At 38.3% G+C, this 19,995-nt stretch overlaps 1 protein-coding gene across 2 annotated transcripts; it reads left to right on the top strand.

Moving 5' to 3' along the window:
• The first annotated feature begins 25 nt into the window (after positions 1-25).
• FAM72A (family with sequence similarity 72 member A) lies at positions 26-10,914 on the top strand. Of its 2 annotated transcripts, XM_057727358.1 has the most exons (4): positions 26-1,585; positions 3,582-3,659; positions 6,298-6,422; positions 9,731-10,914. In XM_057727358.1, the coding sequence occupies exons 1-4, from the start codon at positions 1,434-1,436 to the stop codon at positions 9,823-9,825; spliced, it is 450 nt and encodes a 149-aa protein (XP_057583341.1). In that variant the 5' UTR covers positions 26-1,433; the 3' UTR covers positions 9,826-10,914. The 2 variants fall into 2 exon arrangements, with proteins under 2 accessions (XP_057583341.1, XP_057583342.1); XM_057727359.1 differs by lacking the exon at positions 6,298-6,422 and having other exon boundaries at positions 9,731-10,866.
• Positions 10,915-19,995: the final 9,081 nt, after the last annotated feature.

Genomic DNA, 19,995 nt, shown 5'->3' with positions numbered 1-19,995 from the left:
CGTTTTCTATCGACCGATGGGGCCTGTAGCCAATAGGAATAGCTGATCCCGAAAGGCAAGGAATGAGGAGGAGGGGCTGGCGAAACTTAGAGGCGTGACTAGCACTACCGAGGCGTGGTCACAGAGTAAGCTCCTCCCCGGGTTGCCGATCCCGAAAGTAGAATTGATGGGCGGGATTAAGATAGAACCAACAGCCAAACACATACTTCTGAGAGAAGGCATGACCAATTGGACCGGGGTAGAGAAGTGGGGCGTTGCGGAGAATTTTAGCCAATACAGAGTAGAGACCGGCGGTGGCTGTAGAACGTCTTCCAATGAGAAGAGCGAAGGGCGAGCCTTGCCTCTTTCACTAGGGCGGGAGCAGGGTTCGCCCATACCTCCCGGAGCCGACCAATGAGATCGGGGGCGGGGCCAAGGGTGGCCAACCAGCAGGCCGAGTCTATGTAGGTACCGTTACTGGGGCGGGGCGTAGGCCGACTGGCCACTAAGATCTCTTCAGGGCAGGCTCCAGAGCCTTCCAATGCGGGACGTGGGCGAACTCTAGTTCTCCCAATCGGTGCACGGCGCTGGCAATTCAAACTGACAGCCAGTTGGAAAGGCAGAGAGCGGAAGAGGGAGCAAAAGACGTGTTCGGTGGCAGAGACCCCAACGCCGACTGAGCCCCCAAAGCGTCCTCTGCCCCTCCCCACCAACAACACCGCGCGCTCTGGAGCGGCCGCTCAGGAAGGACTTGAGGGGACCGTGGGGGGCACGAGGGGAAGCTAAGGGAGGGAGACGCGAGAGGAGCGACGCGAGAGCCCGCAAGCTGAGGTCTGGGAACTGCCAGGAGACAAGTGAAGCCGGGGGCCCGCGGACGAGCAGAGCGGAGGAGGGTCGTGGGAGGACTAAGTAGCACCCGGGATCGCCTGGTGGGAAAAGCTGAGGGGATTTCTGAATCCTGGGAGAGGAGAAAGATTTCCAGAGCGTAGGCGTGGGTAGGGATGTTTATCCCGCCATCCGAGAGAGAGGAATTGGAGCGCTCCAAGGGAGGGGCTTAAGGCGAAGCTTTAGATAAAAGAGCCTGTACGGGAGAAGCTAGGGGAATTGCAGGAGGGCAAGAGCTAGAGAGTAGAGGATCCTTCAGACTGGAGAAAGGGAAACCTGTAGAGAAGCTCCCGAGGCACCTTGCTGGCTGCCTTCTCCCCACTTCAAACTCCCCTCCCTTCCGCGAAAGTTAAAGGGAAAGCCAAGGTTGCTGCTTCTGTCCTGTTCCTACTCAATAAATATTGCTTTTACCACCCCACGGGAAAACAGAAAAGAACTCATTTCCTTCTCATTTTTCGGGCTTTGAAAAGCTCGAGGCCTCGCAATTTGCTCTTTAGCCTGGGGGAATCAAACTAGGGAGGGTATTGCTCTATTTTCAAAATCCCACACCTCATCCTTCCCCGGACGCCATGTCTACCAGCAGCTGTAGTTTCAAGGACCGGCGCGTGTCCATCCTGTGTTGCAAATTCTGTAAACAAGTGCTCAGCTCTAGGGGAATGAAGGCTGTTTTGCTGGCTGACACTGAAATAGACCTTTTCTCTACAGACATTCCTCCTACCAAGTAAGTCTTGCTAGTGGCGGGCAACGGTAGCCTTTAACTAAATGGGGAAAATGTATGGCTTGAACCTCTGGGAGTCTACAAGGAGGTTATCATTTCGGTGTTCCAGCCACTCCCTACAGTCTGATGACCCCCTTGGAGTTTAACTAAGAGGGCAGACTGTCTGGACAAAGTCTGTGGTTTAGCCAGAGTGGTCAGTCCTGAGGTAATGATTCTAGCTCAATTATAGTCATGTGATCCCTTAAGTTGAATCCCTGGCCGCTGTGCCCATCCTCTCACTGGATCAAGTCCATGACTGAGACGCTAGGTGATTAATTCAAGCAAGATTTTCCGTACTGTTGGAGAAGAGAGGTCATTTTAAGTTTTTCATTTTCAGTCACTATCCACTTTTAGCTGTAGAGTCCTTAAGACTTTGCTCCCTATTTGGAAAAATAGCCATTTTACTTGACTCAAATATAACTTTTTCTACCTCTAAAAGGTACTTTCTCTTACTATAGACAATGTGTATGTGTCTTTAACATGATTTTACTCTTTGTTGAAACTTTATCCCCACTAAAGTGGAAGAGAAATTATCCAAAATATACATAGACAGCTGTTCTTTGGACACAGAGCCAGAGGAGGGACACTAATAATCAGAATACTTTCAGATGATTTTCATGATAATGATAGAAACTTAAAAAAAAATTAAATATACTCAAAGCTGTGGGCTCTTCCTCCCTTGAAATCTTATCTGCATTGGTTTAAGTGTAGTCATGCCTAATGGCAAAGCCAAAGGCCCTCATTTATTGCAAAGATAAATGGGTTATTCTAAGTACCTCTGTGCATGTGTATGTGTTGCAAAAAGAAAAAGCACTAGACAATAAATCTAGAACCTACTATTGCAAAGTTTCTGTGCTTTGTTATCTGGTGCTTTTTCTTTTTAGTAGCACATACAGAAACAATTTAAAATATTACCCCATCATCTTTGAAATAGCTGTGGTAAGTATAAAATTGTCATAAGGAGGGCTCAGATATGTGAATTGTTAACAGTTAGACCAGAGTCTGGAGTACAATCAGGTCTTTCCTCTTGTCTACTCTTCCATGTAGGGTATAATAGTGATGGATTAATGTGTTAAGATGTGTGTGAATCAATGAACACATAAGATTTTTTGAATGGAAAGTTTGTCATATTTGTAGTGAACTAACAAATATTAACTTACTCTTACAAAATCTGTATATAGTTCTCTTACAGTTTCTCTTAGAGTTTCTTTCAGCTCTCGGAGTGTACAAAATCACAATCAAAAGTACATTTTGTGGCAAGGGTATGGAAAAATTGGAACCCTTGTGCACTGTTGGTGGGAATGTAACATGGTGCCACTATGGAAAATAGCATGGCAGTTCCTCAAAAAATTGAAAATAGAATTACCATATGATCCAGCAATTGCACTTCTGGGTATATATCCAAAAGAATTTAATGCAAGACCTAGGAGAAATATTTGCACACCCATGTTCTTAGCATTATTCAGAATAACAAGGAGGTAGAAGCAGCCCAAATGTCCACCAACAAATGAATGAATAAACAAAATGTGGTATATGCATATAATGAAATATTATCCAGCCTTAGAAAGGAAGAAAATCCTGACTGTCACATGTTACAACATGGATGGACTTTGAGGACATTATGCTAAGTGAAATAAGCCAGTCACAAAAAAGACAAATACTGTATTATTCCACATATCTGTGGTATCTAAAGTAGTCAGATTCATAGAAACAGAAAGTAGTGGTGGTTGTCAGAGGCTGGGGAAGAAGGAAATGGGGAGTTGTTATTTAATAGGTATAAACTTTCAGTTTTGCCAGATGATAAAAGCCTGTAATTTTATTGCACAAAAAATGTGAGTACACTTAACACTTATTAACTGTCCACTTCAAAGTGATTAAATTAGTAAATTTTATGTTATGTGTTTTTCACAACAGTTTTTTAAAAGTACATTTGACTATCTCTATACTTTTCCCTCTCCAGTGCAGTGGACTTCATTGGAAGATGCTATTTCACTGAAATCTGCAAGTGTAAACTGAAGGACATCGCATGTTTAAAATGGTAATGCGTGGCAGTATTCCAAATAGCCCTGGGTTTGGGAGATGGATGTTGACACCGAAGCACAGAGAAAGGTTCAGTGGGCTGCATCGACCACTGGTTATCACCCATGCAATGAACCGTTGAAAAACCATTTGTTACTTAGAACTCTTTTTTAAAAGGGTCTTATGACACTTTACATTTGTATATGATTTTACAGTTTTTCAAAGTGCATTAACAAATATCTGCTTTAACTTTCAGAAAATGGCAATGTAGTTTATAGGAAAAAATATTCTTGGATTTACAGTCATAAAAGTGAGGTTTGAGCCCTGGCCTTACCCTTATTCTCTTGTTATCTTGAGTAAACTTCTTAAATCTCTGAACCTCTGAACCTCTGTTTCCTTATTTAATTGAAATTGAAATATCTTTTGTGTTTACCTAATAGAGTTGTTGTGAAGATCAAGTGAATTATGAATGTTAAAAGGCTTGGTAAACTATACATTACAACTCAGATGAAAGCTATTACTATTATCTTTAGAGAGGCAGACAGACGAGTGTTATTCATCCTATTTTAGACAAAAAAATAGTTTGAGATTTTCTCATTTAAATAGAACTTGGACTATAAATTATAATCTTAATCATTTAAATTAGCAAACTCTTCTTGTATGGTCATAAATATTTAATTTCTTTCATTCATTCATTTAAACTGTATATTGAGGTACTACTATGTGCTAGTCATTGTTACAGAGGCTGGAAATCCAGCAATAAAGAAGACAAAGTCATAGCCCTTTGGACATTATATTCCAGTAGGAAGACAATCAACCAATCAGTAAGATATTTAAATAAATAAGATCTTGAATAGGATGAGAAGTACTCTAAAGGAAATAATAATAATAAATGACAGAGAATAATAGAGGTGGAGAGAGTGGGTAAGAACTATTTTAGATAGCATAGTCAGGGAAGCCTTCTCATGAGAAGGTAAAGTTGGACTCGAATCCTGAAGGATAAGTTAAGAAAGAGCCAAAGGAAGAATGCTCTAGGCAGGGGGAACAGCCAGGGCAGAGAACTCAAGGCAAGAAAAACATGTTCAAGGAACAGAAAAGATGATGGCCAGTGTGGCTGAGACATTGTGAACATCGGGTGAGAGTAGTATGGGTTGATTAGACATGCAGTCAGAACCCAGATAATCTAGAGCAGCTCCATCCAATAGACGCGTGCAAGCCACATATGTAATTTTGAAATTTCGAATAACTACATTTTACAAAGTAAAAAGAAACAGGGGAAATTAATTTTAATTGTATATTTTACTTAATCTAGTATATCCAAAATATTATCGTTTCAACATGTAACCAACACAAAGAATTATTAATGACATATTTTACATTCTTATTTTCTATTCTTAGTCTTTGAAATCTAGTGTATTTTTATACTTCCAGCACATTTCAATTCAGGCTAGCCAAATTGCAAGTGCTCAATGGCCACACTTTAGATAGCACAGATCTAAAGCTTGGTTGGAAGGGTTTTGGGGTTTTCATTTTTGGCCAATGGAAAGCCATTGAAGGAGTTTTAACAAGGGAGCAAAATGACCTGAGGTGTCCCTAATAGAATGTTCTCCATGAGAACAAGGACTTTATCCCTAGTACCTGACACATAATAGATGCTCTGTAAACATTAGCTGAATGAGCAAATGAATGAATGAATACAGGTGGTAATTAAAATTGTAGAATTTATTCTTGCTATATAGCCTTACAAATAACTATCAGTCCTAATCCAAGAACAACTTTTGCTTTCATTTGTTTGCCTTTCAAGCAGATTAGGATTAGAAGACATGTTTTAAGTGGGCTGGTACTCTTTATAGTATTTTTTGTAAGGCCTCACAAAAAATGACTGCCTCTCACATCTCATGGGGTAGGAACAAGCTATAATAGGAATTTTTACAACTCAGGGTGTAGCAGTTCATGTTGTCATTAAAAACAAAAACAAAAACAAACTACTAGCTAAAATGTTCCCTGTATAGTCACTCTATTTAATAGTCACCAGATAAGAAAAAAAAAATTTGGAAGAGTGAGTTATTTCTAATCAGAAGGATAACCCTGAAGACAGTAAAAACTTTTGCAACTTTCTCTAAAAGCTGTAGATTTGCTTCATTTCTGAATTCTTTCAAAAACACTGAGGCTAAAATTAGAGCAGCCAGCTTGTGCTCAGTTTTCAGAGGCTCATGCTGTCTTCCTACTCCTCCATCTGTTGAAACAGTTTTTAGGTGCTGGCTCTGGAATATATAAGAATCAAACTTGCCACAGTCCTGGGGAGAGCAAAACCCTTTTTTCCACAGGTCTGAGTTTATTTAATATATTTTGTTTATGCAGCCCATCCATTTTGGACAAATCACACCTTTACCGCATCAAGAAACTGACTTCTGAAGGGACAATGCATAAGCAATACTAGCAAAGAAATAGGGAATATGTTACTATTATTTCACTTAAAGTCTGTTTTCCCACCTGACAGTAACCATTATCAGGGTAACTGCAATCCCAAAGATCCCAGCAATGGAGGTTGTTAGGAGGAAATGAGATCTTTATGTGGTCTGTTTACATTAGCACATAAAAATGCTTGCATGGTCAGAGATTACCTTGTATCCAATAATATGTACTTTCTTTTTTAGTGGGAACATTGTAGGTTATCATGTGATTGTTCCATGTTGTTCCTGCCTTCTTTCCTGCAACAACGGACACTTCTGGATGTTTCACAGCCAGGCAGTTTATGGTGTTAACAGATTAGACTCTACTGGTAAGAAACAATTAACTCAGACATTCCCCTAACATTTGTCTATCAACACTTGAGTGAACCTCTCCATAGATCATTTCAGGATCCCCTCTGAGACTTTCTCACCTGGGTTGGATCCACTCAAGAGAAACTTCGATCCTTTTATCCCACACATTTACTTATGGAAACTACTAGCCAAAATTCATTGCATTCCTATTTCCATCATCGTATTTAAGAGCCTCAATCTTGGCTGGATTTCTTGGCCTTTTTAAATTAATATTTTAATTGCTTTAAATTGCTGCCTTGATACATAATACAGCTCCAGAGAATTTTGGAAGAATTTAAATTTAATAGTCAATTGCGTGTATGGGAGTGTGTGTAAGAAGAGGGAGAAGGGGAGGCTAGGGTCATGGGGAGCTGTGAGGAAGGATAACTAGGTAACCTCTGTATTTGGTAATGTTGCTTCAGGATAAAGATAGACATTTGACATCTATATTAATAAATCATGATGAAATTTTAGTCCAGGGAAACATTTAATACCAATATGTTGTACTGATTATTTAGTAGAAAAATATATAACCAATTCTTAAAGGATATTTACATGATACATTTAATATTGTCTGGGGCCTTTCAGTTTTGTTATAGGACACATGTTCTCAGTGTCTAGTATCTGCTTACACAGCACACCAAGTTGATTTTTAGTGAGACTTTTTTAGTGGGAACTAAAGTTTACAAAACTTTAGTTTACAGAACAAGTTTAAAGAACTTGACCATCCAAGTTGGCACTAACATTCTCAGGTTTTTAAATGTATGTTTTAGTCTTCTTCAGAACTTAAAATATATTTCTTTTTCTTTTTTTTTTTGAAGTATGATTTGCCTTCACAGACTAAGAGATCATGAGTTGTAAGCTAGATTGTCAGGGTCTTTAAACCCTCCAATTATGCCTGGGTTTTTATAGACTCTGCCTTTTTTTCTTTTAATCACCTGGCGTTCAATTGTGGCTCTCAACCCATCATTTGGAGGCCTTAATTTAAAACTCTAGTATGTTAAGAAGGCCGTTTTTGAGCAAAGACTTATCTGAACTCCCCCAAGTGAGATATAGGCTCCTAATTTAGGCCTCTGATTTTGTATTTGTGTTGCTCATGGGACACATTAAAGGAAGTTTCTGCTTTGATACTATTTTTCCTGCTTCATAGAATTCAAAACACAGGGTGGAGGTTTTTCAATTTTGATTTACTTTTTAATATTGGTCAATTTTTCAAAGATAAAAGCCCAGCATTCTTCCATTTGCATTGAATCTAATCCATGAGAAACAGATGTATCACAGGATTTCCTTCCTCCCTTCTTAACAGAGAAAGGAAGGTACTGCTTCTATCAGATCCAGTCTCTTAGTTTATTTTTTCTCCTTTGAACCAATTGTGCCAAGCCACTCATGTCTCTGAGTATTGACTCCAACAATATCAAACTTCTCCTTTGTAACCCTAATATTATGATTTGAAGGAAGATTTTTCTAGATGCTTCATATAAAACAGGATTTCTCATGGTTTTGGAACTGTCTTTGAATCACCTGAATCAGCGGCATCAAAGGAATACGTACACCAGCTTTATAAAATTCTAGAATGTTTAGACTGAAAGGGCCCCAGGAAGTCTATGTTCTAGGTTAGCCTTCACATGTAGACCTGATTTCCTTAGACTCTCCTGAGGGGGCTTGGGAAACCTCAGCTCAGATTCCCTGGGGTTGGCAAATGCCCTCCAAGGCAAGTTGTCTTCAGCTCTCCGTCCACCTTTATGGGTTCTAATTCTCTCTTAGATTTCTGCCTAGTGATTCGTTACTACCGTGTCATCTGTTCAAAAGCAGAACATCATCCATTCTCAGGGGAAAAGAAGTGTTTTTATTGTAAACATTTCAGACATACAAAAAAAATTACATAACATAATATGATAGACATCAATATGCATCACTAATTTCTTGCCTGCTTAAATTTCAGTGTCTCAACCAAGAGAGACAGTTCATTGTTTCCACTATTTTAACAATGCAACCGAGAACATCCTTGTGCATGTCTCCTTGGGCACCTGTGCAAAATGGGCAGTTAGAGGAAAGGATGAGTGATGGGCCATATTTATGATATATATTGGTTTTTTTTTTAATTCATACAATGGAATGCCCAACAGAAATAAAAAGAAATGAGCTAAGTAAGCTGAATCTACACATATGGACATAGGCAGATCTTAAAAACATAATGTTGAATGAAAAAAAGCATATTAGAAGAGATACATACAATACCATACTGTAAAAAATTTAAATACACAAAACAATAATATATATTGCCTGTGGCTATGTACATTTGTAGTAAAAGTAGTAAAAACATCCATGGTGTACTGTTGGTGGCGGAAACTGGATTCAAACCAAATCTCTAAACCCTGGCTCATCCCATTCCACTATGTGGCCACTAGCTCAGTAGGTATGAAGTGGATACCCAGCGTTGCTGAGTCCTCCCTATGCCCACACTGACAACTGGACACCTTGAGATTTACTTTCTTATTGGCTCTCCAAGAGGTCAATTAATAATGGTATTTTTTTTTTCAGTTTAGTGCTTTCAAGTTATAATATAGTACATGCCTATAATAAACCATATCATTATCCTCTACAATATATGTGGTCTTGTATTATATACCAGTGCTGGATTCTTTAATATGAAATCTGACTGTCCTTTCATAATGAGGCTTTAGATTGTTGTTTTGTTTATTGTTGTACTGACAGCTACAACCTGGTCCTAAAGTTTATAGTTTTACCTTGACAGTCTCTAGCCTAAAACCCATGTATATCAAAGATTACTGTGCATATTATAACTGGCTCCAAGACCCTGCTTTTTTTAACCAGAAGAAGGGCACCAGCGACTTCCATGCTTGTTGAGGAGATGAGACTTATTCAGGCCTTTCCCATTCACCCTCCAAAGAGACATTTAATCTAAACAGATCTTGTGAGATCTCCATTCTTAAAAATCATTAAAATAGATTTTAAGATTATCGGTGTAGAGTGACTATGGCATAATGTAGCTGGAGGCAGGGTTTGAGTAAATAGACTCCTGAGATCTTTTTGAGTTCCAAGATTCTAGAATTCAACCCCTTAATTAGAAGGGTTTAAAGAATGGTTGTGTTCTAGATGTTGGATAATTTTAATATCTAGGTATCAATCATGTTATTTGTGGTTCATTCTTTAATAGTTTTTCTCTTAACTGCTGACACTATGATTTAATATAAGGTTTTATATATCGTGTTCTGAGTTGTAACAGTAGTCAGCACCAAATAATTTTATGACCTTTTCTTTTCAGGTGTAAACTTCCTACTTTGGGGCAACTTGCCAGAGGTAGAGGAGAGTACAGATGAAGACATGCTAGATATCTCAGCAGAGGAGTGTATTAGATGAATAGAATTATGATATATATTATATTTAAACTTTTTCCTATGTGAAAAATATATTAATGGACCAATTTAGAAATTGTTAGTAAGGATTTGCCAGTGATTTCTTTTTTCGGAAAGAAAAATGGAGCATTTGTTGATTTATTTATTTACTGTCTCAAATTAATTACCTAAGCTTATTGAACCAATGTAGTTCTTTTCTTCTACTTCTGCTTCTACTTCTACCCTTCCTCTCTCCATCCCTCTCCCCAGTATAGGGTGTATTCTTAAATTCAGATCATAGAAGAATCTTTCATGTGTCACTCAGCTTTCTCCCAGTCTGGGGAAGTTTTTCTTACAACCAGATGCCAGATGCTATTAATTTTGCATTCCTGAATAAGGGGTATTAGTATCCACACCTATATCACCATGCTTATATCCATGCACATAAGCATGTATGTATGTGTGAAGCACAGCTGGGAATTAAAGCTTAACAGGAAATTTTTAAAAATAGGGTGTTATGTTTCCATGGGTACTGGTTATCATATGTTATATTGATAATAACTGTGTTAATATGGAGCAAGACTGTGAATCAGCAAATAGAATAAATTAAAACTTTAAAATGTATGGAGAAATCCTCTTGATTCCTCAGCATGATGTTACATAAATGAATTTGTCAGAAAAGTATCAATATATATACTGTTTACTAATATTATTGTTTACAATATTATTTATTTACATTCTTCTAAAGTCATATGGATATTGTATTATGAAAGCCAGGTTACCTCCGTCTTTAAGTTATCCCATTCTCTAGGGATTTCTCTGTAAATAGCAAATTATAGATGAATAGTCTCGGTCCCAACCCTTAAATAGAAAAAAATTAATGCTTAAGCCATTGTACATTATGAAGAGTTTTTTAAATTTTGTTTTGTTTTGTTTAGCCACACTCAGAGCCACACAGGAATAGGAAGCTGGGATAGTGTTGGGTTCTTGTTTTATGAACAGCTAAAATCAATGTATCACCTTAACTAATATTACAGTCAAAGGCATTTTGTCAACAGTGATACCAAAACAGACCAAGTTACGGTTTTGTAAATAAAGTTTGGTTCTAAAAATGTCCAGCCTTCCTTTAATTTTTTTTATTTTATCCACTTTTCTTACCTAAAAACATAAAAGTATAGGATGTAAGAGGTAACATTTATTGCATGCTTACCATGTACCAGTAAGTGCTTCACACATTTAATTCACTTATTCCACACAAGGAACCCATGAGAGGTAGGTACCATTATTATTTCTTTTTTACCAATATGACAGGTGAGGCATAAAGAGGTTAAGAAGCTTGTCTAAAGTCACATAACCAGTCAAAGGCATGGCCAGATTCACATTCAGACAGACAGACTGACTCCAGAGCTTCTGCTCTTAATCTTTATGCAGTACGCCCTGAGCACCTTCAGACATGAATCAGCTATGATTTTATTTAGCTGGGACACGTGCTGGGTAACAACTACCTTGTTATGTGCCTTGGTGATGGCCTCAGTGACTGATTTCAAGGTTGAACAAACTCACTGGGTCTTAGGGTAAAAATGACCCTTGGGCATTGACAGGATCATTTGCTATATGAAGATGAAAGATAAAAGGTGCTTCAGGAAATGCTGTTACTAGTGCTGGAAAACTCTTCCAAAAATCTTTCACCCTGACCACGAGCACTGACAGAAGGTCACCAAAAGAACCAAAAAGATGAGTGTGGAATAGTTCGGTTTTGGATTTGGGTTTGTTTTTTGGTTTTTTGTTTGTTTGTTTGTTTTGGGTTTTTTTTCTTTAACCTCTCTTAAAGACTTTCTGGAACAAGGTGGTATAATGGATAACGTAAAAAAATAAATTGATGCTACATTATATACTTCTTCATTTAACTTGTTTGATTAGAGAAGAAAAGTTTAATGCTAGAGTAGAGAATGTGGCAAGTTTAGAATTCAACAGAGTTCATCTGGTTTCCATTCTGCTCGTGCCTTCAAAGGCTATGGTTGACTGAGGTGCTCTTTGAAGAGCAAATCAAGACAGGTTCCCTGACTGAAGCAAACCCCAAATGTGATTCCACTCCAGCTGGAGAGTATTTCAAATTACTCAGCTACCTTTTGGCTAACTGGGTTATGAGAAGGCCAGTTCTAAGCCAAAAACGCATTAATAATGTTTTATCTAGGGAAATACATTCATGACACTGGGGTTTTTTTTTTAATAAAATTCAATAAATTTCATGTTATCTGGTAAGACCAAAAGCAGAATCTCATATGTGGATTTAGCATATACTTTCTAGTCCTAATATAATTCCCAGGCCTAGAAAATCTATTTATGCTTTGGTCCTCTTCTAATAGTTGACTCAGTTCCACAAAACTATATTATACTCCTGTGGTGTTCCAAGAATTTCACAGTGACGGGCTCACAATTGCCCATATGGAGTATTCAGTAAGTTTGGCAGAGAATAGAACCCTATGAGTCTACTTAATGCATGGGATGCTTAAAGTTCAGTGACTCCATAAACAAAAGAACAATCATTCTGAGTAGTAGGTGAGAACAGAAGTTAAGAAAGCTACAGAGAAGAAATCATACTTGAGCCAGGTTATGAAACCTGTTAGGGGCTTGCCAGCTGGGCTGAGAATTCTGGGCAGAGAGAGTAGTGTAAACAAATGGACTGGAGTTTAAAGGTATCTAGTGTATTTGGTAAATTATAAGTGGTCCCCTATACCTTCCAAGATATGTAATAAGAATTAATTAGACGATGAAGGTGACAAGGAATGTTGGCATCTTGTTATGAAGACTATTCTATGCCATTATAAATTTAGACTTCATCCAGTAGTAATGTAGAGTTATTGAGGTTTTTACTCAGGGAAATAGAATGACCAGATTTAGGATGATAGTGCTGATGATAAATTGTAATTAAGTTTAGTGTTCCTAGTTTCCTTTCTTTGATGCACTTAAAAACTTGACCATGGAAATTATATTTGTTGCCTTTACCCTAACAACATATATAAGTCTTTCAGTTCCCTGAATTTCTTGTCTTTCTTGAAGCATCTGGTCTGCAGTGGGGTACTGCCTTTCTTTCCCTCTTCCATCTTGTCATTCCTAAAGCTCAAGGAAGGGGCAGTGAGTCATCAGCTCACCTACTATGGCTTTTTTTTTTTTTTTTTTTTTTTGCTCTTTTTTTTTTTTCCTCCTTTATCCTTTTTCTTAAGTCAGTTTCTCAACCTCAGACTCAGGCTCTGGTGAGGCACCTTGGTGGGACCTAACCTTAAAGCCATAATATTTTGAGGAATCCCTGGCTCTGAAAACCAGGTCTTTAAATACTGCTAATCTAGAAATTTTGCCCTACAAACAACTGCTCTTTTGACCTCTGAGTCACATGCAGCTGATAAAGAATAACCTATATTACCTTTTCTTTGGTGAGAGGGAAGCGACCATATACATAAATCATGATGTATAAAACAACTAATAATTAGAACAAAAATGGGGCGTGGGAAAATGTAGAAGAGGATATGGATCAAATAGGCTTGCTTCAGTGGTGAATTATTCGATGAAGGCTTTCTCTATTCTAACATTTATGCTTATAAAAGGAAATAGTTTATTTTTCTGCCTTTTTTTTTTAAACTTTAAAAGCAGCCTAAACCATAGTTTCTTTCTTGCCTGGTATTGAGTATATGCCAAATCTATCCTAAACTGCACAGATGGAAAAAATTAGTCTATGTCTGTGGTACCTCTGGGGTTGAATATTTTTAGTACTTAAATCTTTAGCTAAAGATTCTTTCTTCCAAGACTCTCATAGAATCATTTGATTGTCATCCAATGGATAAACTTACTGAGATAAAAATTAATAGTATCAAGTGTATATTCCTTTATATTTTATTGTGAGCATTCATATACACTTTAATCCTCAGAATAACCTTGGGCATTACATTTTACAAATCAAGAAAGAAAACCTTGGTCTCAACATCCAGAAAGTCAGAAGAATTTAAACTTAAATCTTGGTCTTCTCAGCTTAGTTTAAGGTTCTTTCCTACCTCCCTAACCTATCTTAAACCCAAGGTCTATTTTTCCCTCACCAGCTATAAAACCTAGGACAAATTCTCTTTCATTTTTAGCCTCAAAGCCTAGCTACTTTCATTAATTAATCCATTCAACAAATATTTATTGAATGCCCACTGTGGGCAAATTAGAAGCCGAGGATCCAGAACAAAATCAGGCAAAGTCCCTGGTCTCACATGGAGCTAACATTTTGTTGAGTTAAGAAGAAGAAAGTGAACTAACATTTATTAAGGATTTATTGTATGCCAGGCACTGTTCTAAGGGTTTTACATGTAACAACCCTAAGAGGAAGATCCTATTGTTATCCTTACCATACAGTTCAGGAAACTGAGGTGTAGAGACATTAAAGAACTTGTCCAACGTCACACAGCTAGTAAATGACTCAAAGATTTGGAAAAGCCAGAATTAATTAACTTAATAACTATGTTTCCTTTTTTCTTTTTTTTTTAAGTTCTGATATTTTTTAAGCTCTTTATTGGAATATAATTGCTTTACACTCTTGTACCAGCTTTTGAGGTACACCAAAGTGAATCAGCTGTATTTATACATATATCCCCATATCCCCTTCCTCTTGAACCTCCCTCCCACCCTCCCTGTCCTGGCCCTCTAAAGCATCACCCATCATCGAGTTGATCTCCTTTTGTTATACAGCAACTTCCCACTAGCTATCTATTTTACAGTTGGTAATGTAAATATGTCTATGCTACTCTCTCACTTCGTCCCAGCTTCCTCTATGCCCCCCACCCCCAGCCCTGTGTCCTCCAGTCCATTCTCTGCACTTGCATTCTTATTCTTGCCCTGTCACTGGGTTCATCAGTACCATTTTTTTTTAGATTCCATATATATGAGTTAGCATACAGTATTTGTTTTTCTCTTTCTGGCTTACTTCACTCTGCATGACAGACTCTAGGTCTATCCACCTCATTACATATAGCTCCATTTCATTCCTTTTTATGGCTGAGTAATATTCCATTGCATATATGTGCCACATCTTCTTTATCCATTCATCTGTTGATGGGCATTTAAGTTGCTTCCATGTCCTGACTATTGTAAATAGTGCTGCAATGAACATTATGGTACATGTTTCTTATGTTTCCTTTTTATTTTTCAATATGGTTGTCTTCCACCTGAATAAAGTCAAGATTTTCATCAGGGATCTTCCTGTACACACCTTCCCTTGGTAGATTTCTTTATTTAAATTAAGATGGTGACAACAGCATCTCCTCTTTCAGTAAGGGAGACTTGATATGCCTGTAAATGATAAGAATGTTAATCTTACACACTAGAGAGAGGAAAAAAAAATCTATGGAAAACTCTTAATTTCCAGCTCTGCTGCATTTCTATCTGAAAACAAACTCTGTTTCACTAGTCCAGATTTTTATCTTACAAGCAACAAAGTTCATAGAGAGTAAACACAATACCTATTCTTTAAACGTTTTGTGTATCTCAAATATTTCATAATAGAAAAGTGAATTATTGACCACCTTTTGCAAACTGCTCTAGTCTCAGCCTTCCTTACAAGCTTGTATTTCAAATCTATTTATATGGAATTTCAGAAGCTGTCTTGCCTCAAATGAGCACTACTGAATCTTCATAACAAGATTAAGTGTTTATTATAAGAGCAGTAAAAACAGGTATCCAATCCATAGTCAAATTTTGCCTTTTGAGACTTGTAGAAGAGTGGGTTGACAAATATCTAAAGATTAATTGGATCTGCCAAATATGGGCACCATAGAAGTTTGCCCACCAGAATGCATCTCTACACCTCCATTCACACAACCCACTTCCTCTGGAAAGGGGCCGGTGGTAAGAGTAGGCATATGGGAATGATTCACTTGGGGAAAGCTGTACCCAGAATATCAAAACAGTTTGCTTTCTGTCTCTTATCCTTGCCATAATTTTTCTACCCAAAGGAACCACCTGCTATTATGGCTGTGACACCTGAAAAGCTTTCTGGAGATTGCTGGAGATTGCTCATGTGGGGGTGGATTTCCAGGCTGTTCAGTGGTATTTTAAAAAATGTTTTTTGGGGAAAAATATTCTCAGAGACTGGAACATTGCCTTGTCTTATCAAAATTGCTCTGTAGCCTTGTTCACAAATACGTTAAAACATTGAGCTACAGATGGAATTCAGTAGAAGACATACTGAGCTAATTTCCTTTGCATGATGTTACCCAGAGAAATCAAGCTGTCAGTATCCTGAAGAACAAGCCCTCAAAGAGAGATAGTGGCCAAAGCCATGGGAAGCAGGAAAGACTGAAGAGCCTGCCCTTCAAAAACTTCTTTCCATCCTCCCAAATTCATCTTTTTAATGAAAATTTATTACACAAGAAAAAAACCTACTGTGTTTGACTCAAGATGGTTGACAGTGATAGTAAAGATGGCAAGTACTAGACTGAAAGAAATCTTGAATTATAAATCTTTTTTTAGCACTCCAGGATATATTCATGAATAGGAATGACAGAAACAGGGTTTTAGGCATACAGAATGTCATACTCTAGGCTAACTAGGGACAATCATCTCTAAATCATGCCTCTCCTTTATCAAATTTTAGTTCAATCATTTAACAAATATTTAATGACCATCCCTTATGTGCAGGCATTATATTATATTAGGTGCTATAACAGTAAAAAAAAATTTTTTTTAATTCTTCCTTTTGTGCCTTTCAGCAATACATAGGCTAAAAAGCTAAAAATTACATTTCCCAGACTCTCTTGCAGCTAGAAATTCAAACATAATTTGCTTTTTGCCAGTCATATGCACTTGTACAAGTCTTGAATTCAGAACTAACTTAAGTGGGGAAAAGGCATATTAATTATTCATTTTGCTAATGTAAAATGACTGTGGTATAACTCTGCAGCCAGCAGATCTTGTAGCAACTTCCTGATGCCCAGATCATAGCTAAGGTGGTGTGTTTCTGGAACTTGAAAGTGGTTGATGGCTTCCTGAGCCTTAGATTATGGCAGAAGTAGCAGTTCCCCTGGCAGGCCAGTTCTGCAGTATTATTCTGGGAGCCATTCCTAGAGGCCTAGCCTAGAGCACACCCCTACAGCCCTTCAAAGGTTTTGCAAGCCCTAACTTCACTGACATTTCAGTTATTTTTGATGTTTAATGAACATCCCCCAAACATAATCTGGTTGGGTGCTTCTGCTGATTTCACCTGGGCTCACATATGTGGTTGTATTTAGCTGTCAGCTCTGCTAGGCTGGAAAATTCTAGATGGCCTCCCTTACATATCTGGGATCTTGGCAGGGATGTCTAAAAGTTTGAGCCCTCTCTCTTCATGTGGACTCTCATCATTCAGTAATTCAGCCTAAGCTGCTTTATACGAAGGCTGCCTTCTAAGAAGGTGAAAATGAAGCCGCAAAAGCCTCTTACGGTTAGGTCTGAGAGTCACAAAACATCACTGCTTCCTCATTCTATTGCTCAGAGTTAATCAGAGGGCTAGCCCAGATTTGAGGGAAAAGAAATACAGACTCCATTTCTTTTGGAGAGTTGTGGTAAAGTCACATTGCAAAAAGGTATATGGGATGGGAAGGATTTTTGTAATATGAATCTACCACAACTGTATTAAATCCCTTTCTGCTTCAGATAACTAGAATGGCTTCTGTTATCTGCAACTGAAATCTGATACAGGAAACAAGCAGAGAGACCAAATAGCAAACTACCATAGTAGCCCATGGAATAGAAGAAGATTTGGGATATATTTGAAAGAGCTCACAGGACTCTGATGGATGGGAAGTGACTATGAAAGAAAGTGAGGAAGATGCGAAGGACAGAATCAAGAAGGACAACAAGGTTTTGTGATCTCAATTACTGAGATGAAGAAGAACAAATTCAGGGACTAAGCATAGACAGAGAAGAGATTGAGCCTTGGAAAAGCAATGTTGAGATGTAAGGAAGGTGAGTAGAATTTTTAGTGTATATCAGGGTCCCTGGAGATACTTGTTAACAATGTAGATTCCAGAGCCCTACTGTCATCAATTCTGATTGAGAACACAGAAGGAGGCCTGGCAATCTATGTTGTTGACAAGCTCTTTAGGTCATTCTGAAGTGGGTACTTTGGGAGTACCCTTTGAAAAACACTGAAATAGACTACCATCAATCTAAGAAAACATTTTATAGGTCCTTAAATTCAAGAATACTTCTTTTTCCCTCCCCCCTCCCTCTTATGGATCCTACAGGAAAGACTTGAGAGATGCTGAGAGGGAAAGTTGGGCCTTCTCTTTTTTTCTAGTATTGGGGTGAAAGTGAACTCTTGCCAGGAAAAGTAGAGAGGATATAGGCCTAAAAATAGTGTTCATCCTTCAAGAGAAGTATATTCACCTTTAAATACCTAATTTGATGCCCAATGATAACACTTTATGAAGCAAAACCAAAAGGAAAGTCAATATTTATCTGTCCCCTAATTACAAGTAGCATACACTCCTTCCATATCTCAGGGAGAGAAGAGCAGTCATATTCTTCCCATGTTTCATGGAAGGTTTAGAGAAGAGTAAATGAAAAGCAAATGTTTAACAGACTGTTCTAGCTTTTACTCTCCTGTCTATCAAAATTAATACTGATCAGGCCTCTGTAAAGTGAAAATGCCCATCACTGTTTATATCATCATTAATACAAGACTGAATTCTTACTGTGTTTCTCAAATATAAAAATGTGAATATATTTCCACTTGGACCTCGTCTGGGACTGTAAATCAAATGTTGTTGGTGAAATTAAACGGACATATTCTCCCTTTTGCAGTTCAGTGGTTACAAAGGGGCCTGAAGCTGCAGGAGCCATGTGCTGGGATAATGATTGCATTGATTAAATGCCAATTACTCCTGGACACTTTTCAAAGGCTTCTCCTGCAGAGTTGAAACTGGGCTTTCTGTCTCATATTAGATCAGATCTCCATAATCCTAGGTGATAGCTGGTTTGGGATATCTGGCAATTACTTGCGTCACGTACTTTAATCAACAGCATGCTTACTATGATAATATGTCTCCACACCCACCATGGAGCATTACTCAGACTCTGTTCCCCCAGCCCCCACCCTACTCACATGAAACTGAGCTTCTGACCTATAGATGATTAAGTCACTCTGGTGAATCATCCCCAGTGGGATAGAGGTAGCCCTCCAGCCAGAGCTAGACCTTTACCGCAACCAAGTGCCTGTCTGGAGGGAAGATGGAGCCAATCAGTCCAGCCAGAGGTCAAGTTACCTGTCTCACTGTTCCACAGGGTATCAATCTTCTGGCTGGCATCCAGCCAGCAATTAATTCTCCTATTTAGCACATGCTTCCGTTAGCAAATACTTAGAAAGAGCCTATGCTTGCAGATTGTCCCCAAGGAAATTCTTTCCAACAAAGTCTTGGATCTAATCACCATGATAGGCTGATTTTTGCCACCATCTTTGAAATATCCAGCAGATTGTGAGAGAAATGGAAAGGCCGAAGCCTGAGCTAAGAGGGTGACTAAGTCACCAACTTGCTGTGTGACTTTAGGCATCTTATTTCAAAACAAGGAGATTGAGAAATTTGTTTTCTGAGATCCCTTCCAACTCTGGCATTCTGTGAATTAATTTTATTTTTTGCAGAGAGATTCTTATCCATTTGCCAGAGACAATTGTGTCAGTTTGCCAGAGTTGCTGTAACAAAGTACCACAGCTGAGTGGCTTAAACAACATACATTTGTTATCTCACAGTTCTGGAGGCTAGAAGCCCAAAATCAAGATGCTGGGAGGATTGGTTGCTGCTGAGGGTTGTGAGAAAAGGGTCTGTTCCCGGCCTCTCTTCTTGGCTTGTAGATGGCCATCTTCATCTTCACCTTCACATGGTGTTCTTCTTTTACACTTCTGTCTCCAAATTTCCTGTTTTTATAAGGACACCAGTCATATTGAATTAGGGCCCACCCTAATGACCTCATTTTAATCTGATGACCTCTGTGAAGACCATTTCTCCAAATAAGATCACATTCTGAGATGCTGGGGGTTAGGACTTTAACATACATATATTCGGGGGATAGAATTTAACCCATAACAGCAATTACATATCAACTATTGGTAAGGGGTAAAGGATAATTATTTGATTGATTTTAAGGCTGATGATCGACAGGGGCACAATCAGCTGACAAATAAGTATAG

Source organism: Hippopotamus amphibius, chromosome 3, assembly GCF_030028045.1.
Source record: "Hippopotamus amphibius kiboko isolate mHipAmp2 chromosome 3, mHipAmp2.hap2, whole genome shotgun sequence".
NCBI classification, from domain to species: Eukaryota; Metazoa; Chordata; class Mammalia; order Artiodactyla; family Hippopotamidae; genus Hippopotamus; species Hippopotamus amphibius.
The sequence above is the reverse complement of the archived record's forward strand: the minus strand, read 5'-3'. Positions and strand labels throughout refer to the sequence as shown.